This window comes from Phalaenopsis equestris, unplaced genomic scaffold (genome assembly GCF_001263595.1).
Source record: "Phalaenopsis equestris unplaced genomic scaffold, ASM126359v1 Scaffold000002, whole genome shotgun sequence".
Taxonomy (NCBI): Eukaryota; Viridiplantae; Streptophyta; class Magnoliopsida; order Asparagales; family Orchidaceae; genus Phalaenopsis; species Phalaenopsis equestris.
Genome location: NW_018164444.1, coordinates 55,277,740 through 55,285,296, shown reverse-complemented (window position 1 = coordinate 55,285,296; position 7,557 = coordinate 55,277,740). Strand labels below are relative to the sequence as shown.

Here is a 7,557-nt window from a genome sequence, read left to right as displayed (position 1 = left end):
ATGGAATCCCAACACGCTCTACAATGGTATTAATAGGCATTGTAATGCTTTTTGTAAGAACATCATAAGCCCCAACATGCTTCTTGAGAATATTAGTAAAAGCACATGTCTGCTTACGATGATGGTGTCTCACAAAGTCAATGTCCGAGTCTCCTTCCTCATTTGTGCTTCCTGACAACTTCACTGTCAAATAAATATTCCTTCAAATATTACCTCTTGAGTCGCTTCCATGGTGGGAGATTTTTTACTAATCCTCATACATTTTCTTCAGAAAAAACAATGTCATTTCTAAAAGAGAACACCAAGTCCTCTTCTTCCTTAACTCCAACAATCAAAGATGAGTCGTCGTCATTGACATAACTAAAATAAAGATACCACATCATCATTTTTTGCAGGCATAGTGATGATTCCATCATCATTTCAACAAAAAATCCCATCATCAACAAATAGGTTTCCATCAATTTTCTCCTTAACAAAAAAACATTGGTCCATAAAAAAAGGGGGTTAAATCCAAGCAATCAACATTATTAAAAGGAATAGATAACAATGGAAACTCGGGTATAGAAACTACTTCAAGAGTAGCTACTACCTCTTCCAATTTGGTATCAATAGCAATAAAGCAAGGATCAAGACAGTTCAACAATGGAAATGGAGCCTATATCTTTTTCAAAAGTATAAATTGGATGCCTGTGGCAATTTAAAAACCAAACATTTACAAAATTCTAGCATCATCACTACGTGTAGTCACAGTCTCTTAACAAAGAAGACCAAATCCATGAAACAAAAGTAAAAAATTGGGATCAACATCTTCCTCGAAAGTTTGCATGCAATGTCTCATGCTCCAATAGCGAGGGCGGAGACGTTTCATGGATCACCACAATACAGAAAATGTAACCAACATCTTCCTCAAAAGCTTGCATATGATGCCTCGTGCTCCTGTAAGGGGTGGCCAAAGTAAGCTTCTTCATAATCAACATATGGAGAAGCAAGAAGACATTGGGAAAAAGCAGAAGGAACTAGTCATCGACTTTTAACCTTTAGTACAGATAAGTAGTATCCAGGCACCCTACTATTGTTGAGAGTTTTAAGGTAAGTAGATGACTTATGTTTCAAATTGAGTGAGCGCTAGTCGCATCTCAAATAATGATACACAGTTTTTTACAACCATTGTTTTATGGAATGGTTTCAACCAATCAAGAGACAATATTGGGTAAAGAAATAACCCAACTAATTAATCAAATGATCTTAGTCCATTTATTGAGCACCATTGAGACACACGCACACGAATATATTTGTCATCATGTAGAGCTGATTGACAAGGCACTCTAGTTGCCTCAACCATAGAACTCATATTCTTCTAAGCATGAATGTACTTCTCAATCAAGTAGAACTGTTCAACAAATTTGAATCCTCTCAAAAACCTAGACAATGTTACCCACGAGACATCATCATGATCAAACACCAAAGATCTCCTCTTTCAAATAATTATTCCAACAAATGCTCTTCAAAACATGACATCCTAGCATGCAACAAACCTCGGTCCTGTACACCATGCATCCTCCATCCTCCAGTGGCGCCCCTTAAATGATGTTTGGCCTCTTGCAACCCTATTAATCGTGCAAAATCACAAGTGTATAAGCCATCCATACAACTATAAAAGGATCACCACAGCTCACACACTCCCTAAAGTCTTGATCCAGGCAACTCTTCAAAATCCCGGATGTTTGGCAAAGGTTCATATTTCACATATACAACTTGAAATGCATGTTATTGTGGAGTTTTCTTTTGAAGTATGGAGCACAATTTAAGTGTGTGCTTGCTCTGCTCGTCATCTATCAAAAGCCCTCCATCTACTTAGCCAGGTCTACTACTTTCATCCTAAGGGGGTGTTTGGTAGCAAACTTTTAATAGGATTTAACCCAAGGCTTCATCTAAATCCAGCCAAACACCAAAAAAATAGGAAAACCAAATCCAACTATTCGTTAAATCTAAATCTCTCTCATTCTGTCTGTTTCTCCCTTTTATGTTTTTTTCTAGGGCCTGAATCTGGATTTATCAAATCTGAGTAGGAGGCGGATTATATGGATTTATGTTGGCGTTTCTTGACTGGTCCATCTTCGTGGTGAACTGACCGAAATCCACAGATTTGATAAATCCTATTAAAGTAAATCTTCTGCCGCAACCAAACACCACCTAATTTTACCTGTAATGCAACCTTTTTCGTTATTCTTTTGTTCACACTTTCCTTGTACACGTTAAGCAATAAAGATTCAGTTCGCCTTCTCATAAGCCCGCCCTAAAAGTACTACCAAGTCCCGATCCAAACAATATCACGTATCACTGAAATGGGCAAACTGACTTGACATTATGAACTCGTGGCATACCAAGATCACGGAAATCGTTAAATGAAGAATATACTTACCTCGCAAAGCAAGAAAAACAAAGAAGTTTTTGTGTTTTCATCAGATAGGATAAAAGATGAAAAGTATCAAAAATATCAAAGATAAATACAGTATTGATCCATAAGGGTAAATCAGATAACGTACCGGGAGAACGGTGAAGCAGAGTGTTCTTATCACCTCCCCTTCTTCCCTCCTCATCTTCAACATCACGGCCTTCCTCCGCATCTACTTCATTAAAAGAGTCGGAGTCATCCGATGACGATGACTCAGAAGTGCCTGACGTTGACGATGACTCGGAAGTGCCGCTATTGTCTCCGTGCTCGACTTTATGGAATCGCCTCTTTATCATTGCTTAGAAGCGCGGTGTGGTCTAAAAGAGATAGATTGCGATCGTAGAGGAGAGAACAAGAGATGAAGAGGACTATGGGGCTGTTCAGTCGCAGGATTTTAAGCTAAATAACGTTTTTACTCCCTTTCACCTCGAATCCCGAATTTACGATCCTCCATGGTTTCGAGGAAGGAGAAGCAAGATGGAGTTTCGGATCTTTGTACCCTGCGATCCCCAGTTAGGGAAGCGGAGCTTCTCAAAATCGATCTTTGTTCGCCTTACGTTTGGGGCGGCTTATGTAAGACGTAAGCAAGGGTTTATATTTGTGTTATACCTCATGTAATTTTATTGTAACCTATCTGTAACTAGTAAGTTTCACGCTTCCTCAAAATCGATCTTTGTTCGCCTTACGTTTGGCGCGGCTTATTCGAGGGGTGCGGCTTGAGTATTCAATTAGGACCGTTTGTGGAGCCGCGTTTCTGTGAAAGACCCTTTATTCGCGATTCATTTACTGCGCAAGCTCTGGCGATTACTTTCGTCCCCGCTCTCCCCTGTAACATTCATTATGTACATAGCGTTGAGTACGTCTCAAGTATGCAAATTTTTTCCAACACTACATAAATAATGGATTATATCGGCATTATATTCGTGTTATATCTATTGTAACCTTCATATAATTTCTATATAACCTACATGTAACATACATGAACTTACAAATAAGTTTCGCGTTTCTATTTTCACATATTTATAGGTTACATATAGGTTACATGGAAGTTATATAGAGGTTGTAAGGAATATAACGTGAATATAATGCATATATAACGCCCATATAACATTCATTATGCACGCAGCGTTGCGTACGTCTTACGTATGCAAATTTTTTTCCTAAAATTTGATCTCTCGGCCCTCTTGGATCGCTGCAATGGGTTGTGTTTGTTTCTTTCTCTTATCATTGTTAAGAGAAACCTTTGCGTATGTAAGACGTAAGCAAAGTTATGTATTGGGGTTTATATATGTGTTATACCCTATGTAATCTCATTGTAACCTATCTGTAACTAGTAAGTTTCACGCTTTTGTTTTCTTATATTTCTAAGTTACAAATAGGTTACAGGTAGGTTACAATGAGGTTAAAGGGGATACAACGCGGATATAACCCTCATTTCTGACGTACGCAGCGCTGCGTGCATCTTACGTGCGCAAATATTTCTCCTTTAATACGCCGAGTTTGCTTCTCAATACTCTAGGATCATTGAATATATATTCTCCCCACCGTATTTTCATTGACTCCATTGATACGTCGAGTTTGCTTCTCAATACTCTAGGATCATTGAATATATATTCTCCCCACCGTATTTTCATTGACTTTTATTTAAACATGTTGATTTAGGGTTGAAAATTTTGATTTGTTGGTGTGCTTTGATATTTTCAGTTAATTGTGTTGCAATGTTGGAATTTAGGTGGATTTCAGTTTGTGCAGTTGATAGATTTCGGTTTTTTGTGCTCTACTCGGTTGATGGATTTTGGTGGTTAGGTTATTAGATTTTTCAATTTTATTAGGCTCTTCGATATATTTTTTATTTGATTATTTTTGTTTTGTATTAGTTATTCGGCTGATAAATTTGGATAGTTGTGTTGTGATGTTAGTTGTTGCCTAAAATTTGGTGGGTTGCATGTGGAAATTAATTGAATGCAAATGTATTTTTTGTGGTTGTACTATACTGTCCTAGTTGGTGACAGATGGATTTGTGTTGTGGAGCCTATAATTGACGATGTTTGGTGTTGTAAGTGATGGTGTGTGGTGTGGAAGTGGTGGGTAGGCGGTGTTGTGGTGTAGAGGTGTTGTGTTTTGTAGAGATGGTGTCACGTGTGTGAATTTGTCGGTATGTGGTATGAATGTGGTGTTGTAGGGTTTAGGGTTTGGTGTGCTTGTGGTGGTGTGTGGTGGTGGTGGTGTCGATATCGACAGTGGTGTGGTGTAGATGTGTTGTGTGTTGTGGAGGTGGTGGTGTTACGTGTGTGGATTTATCTATATGTTGTATGGAGGTGGTGTTGTAAGTTTTATGGTTTGGTGTGGTTGTGGTGACGTGTGGTGTGGAGGTGGTGGTGTACTGTTATAGAGGTGATGGTGGTGTCGATATAGACAGTGGTGTGGAGTAGAGTTGTTGTGTGTTATGGAGGTGGTGGTGTCACGTGTGTGGATTTGTCGGTATGTGATATGGAGGTGATTTTGTTGAGTTTAGGATTTAGTGTGGTTATAGTGGTGTGTGGTGTGTGGTTATGGAGGTGATGGTGGTGGTGTCGATATAGGCACTGGTGTGGTGTAAAGGTGTTATGTGTTGTGGAGGTGGTGGTGTCACTTGTGCGGATTTTTCGGTCTGTGGTATGGAGGTGGTGTTGTAAGGTTTAGGGTTTGGTGTGATTGTGGTGGTTTGTGGTGCGATGGTGGTGGTGTGTGATGTGGAGGATATAGTGGTGTTGATATAGGCAGTGGTGTGATGTAGAGGTGTTGTGTGTTGTGGAAGTGGTGGTGGTGGTGTCATGTGTGTGAATTTATCTGTATGTCATATGGAGGTGTTGTTGTAGGGTTTAGGGTTTGGTGTAGTTGTGGTGGTGTGTGGTGTGGAGGTGGTGTAGATGTCGATATTGTTAATATTGCGACACTCCTATTTTACGATATTGTGGCTTTCCTCTTTATGTTAATTTGTTTTTTCATGTTAGTAATATAATGGTTAAGACCAATGAGGTCGGTTCATCTGTAATGTGGGACAAATAAACAATAATAATATTTTGTGACATTTGTCTCAAGGAGGTTGATTTGGGCTTGACCTGGAAAAATAGACCAACAACCTGCTTCAATAAGGAACAGTGGCAAAATATTGTCAAAAAATTTAAGGAAAGTACAGTCAGAGAGTATATGTAATTAAAAAACAAGTGGGATTAGCTCAAAAAAAATTTAAAAACCTGGAAGGAATTGAAGCGAGGGTCAATGGGCTAGGGGTGGATCCAGTGAAGCGAACCATTGAAGCTTCCAAGGAGTGGTGGACAGAATTATTTGCGGTAAACATTTTTAAAATGTCATCTAATTTGGTCAATTTTTAATTTATTTTAAAATTGAACTACATGTTATAAGAATTTGTAGTTGTTGCTTACTGTGAAAATATTTAAATACAGTAGAATCAATCTTGAGTTCGAGGAGAAGTGGGATCGTATGGTTGGGGGTGTCGCGACAACGGACAACAATGCAGGTGCCCCCAGTGAGACAGGGTTTAGTGGTGCTCCCAGTGAGACAGGGTTTAGTGGCGTTCCTGAAAATTTAGGAGCCGAGAAATCGGGTGATTCCACTGAAGGCCCCAGCCTAGACCTCCAAGAACTTGAGTGCACGTCTCGTTCTAAGCGTCTGGGGTTGAAAATAAAACTAAATTGATAGTTGCTTTCCTTAGAAGCCAAATCTCACAACCGGTGACTTCATGCAACAATGAACCCAACACATCTCAAGCAACTTCTGTCGACCAAGTTATGCAAATTTTGAATGCAACTCCAGAAATTTTTTTAGGACTCGTATTTATTTTCAATTAAGTTGCTTGAAGATTCGACCCGAAGAGATTTTTTCATCAAAATGCTCGATGACCGTAGAATGGCGTGTCTACTATATTTTTATGAGCGCAGGAACAATAAGATACTTTTTTATTTACAATCACACGACACATTTATATATTTTTTTTTCATTTTGCTTTAGATATTTCAACTGCTTGAGGCATGCCTTATATGTTTATTCATTGATACTTATATGTTTATTGTGTTATTCATAACCTTATATGATTATAACTAATTTATTGATGCTTATGTGTTAGCAACTTCAATGCTGAAATATATGAATGCAACCAGAGAAAGACGAACAAAACTTCAATGTTGAAATATATGAATGCAACCAGAGAAAGACGAACAAGAAGAGTTGCAGTTGTTGTATGCTTGATGTGTGAATATTATAACTCATACATAGAGCGCTCCCCTTGCATGACATCTTCATATGTTGGGGATAAATGAGTTTGGGAGTTGTTTGTGGACCACTCGACGTGAATTAACAATATGTTTTGCATGACACGAAAGGTATTCAACGGTATATTGGAGGAACTACACAGAAATTATGGACTTCATGGTTTATCCAAGACGATTGCACGAGAGGTATTGGTGATAACATTCTACATATTATCACAGAATGAATCACTGTGAGGAGCAATAGAGTGATTTCAATACTCATTCAAAAATATTTACAAGTACTTCTCAATAGAGTTGAAAGAACTTGTAAGCTTTTCTTCACAAGCTACAAAACCTACATATCATACGTTCAAACAAACCCCCACAAAGATTTCACACGATGCTCGGTATATGTCATTCTTTAAGGTAATTTCTCCAATTTATTACATTAAATTTTTAAATAAATATTGTAATCATGTAACTCTTTGTTATCTTTCTAGAAATGTATCAGAATAATTGATTAAACACACGTTGATGCACGTGTTTCAAATAATGAGAAGATTGCATTCATCGGTCATTGTGGGTCCTCGACGTAGAATATCATGGAGATATGTGACTTCAACATGTAATTCACTATTATCATGGTTGGTTCAAAGGGCAGTGCACATGACAACCAAATTTTTAAAGTCGCGACGCGGAAAAATAAGTACAACTTCCTGCATCCACCTACAGGTACGCTTGAGACTGAGCTACTCCTCTAATTCATTTTTCCCGCAACATTAATCATACACTTCACATCAGGTATATATTATTTGGTTGATGTTGAATATCCATTGAGTGAGGGTATCTCAA

The 7,557-nt window shown here is 38.3% G+C and overlaps 1 protein-coding gene across 1 annotated transcript in view; it reads right to left on the bottom strand.

Annotated features, from left to right (window-relative positions):
• The window catches only part of LOC110029010, a 20,777-nt gene extending 17,770 nt beyond the window's left edge, over positions 1 to 3,007 (bottom strand). Inside the window, exon 1 of the mRNA XM_020731109.1 lies at positions 2,547 to 3,007. Coding sequence (XP_020586768.1) covers positions 2,547 to 2,751 — 205 coding nt within the window. The 5' untranslated portion in view covers positions 2,752 to 3,007. The remainder of the gene's footprint in view (positions 1 to 2,546) is intronic.
• Between the last annotated feature and the right edge of the window lie 4,550 nt (positions 3,008 to 7,557).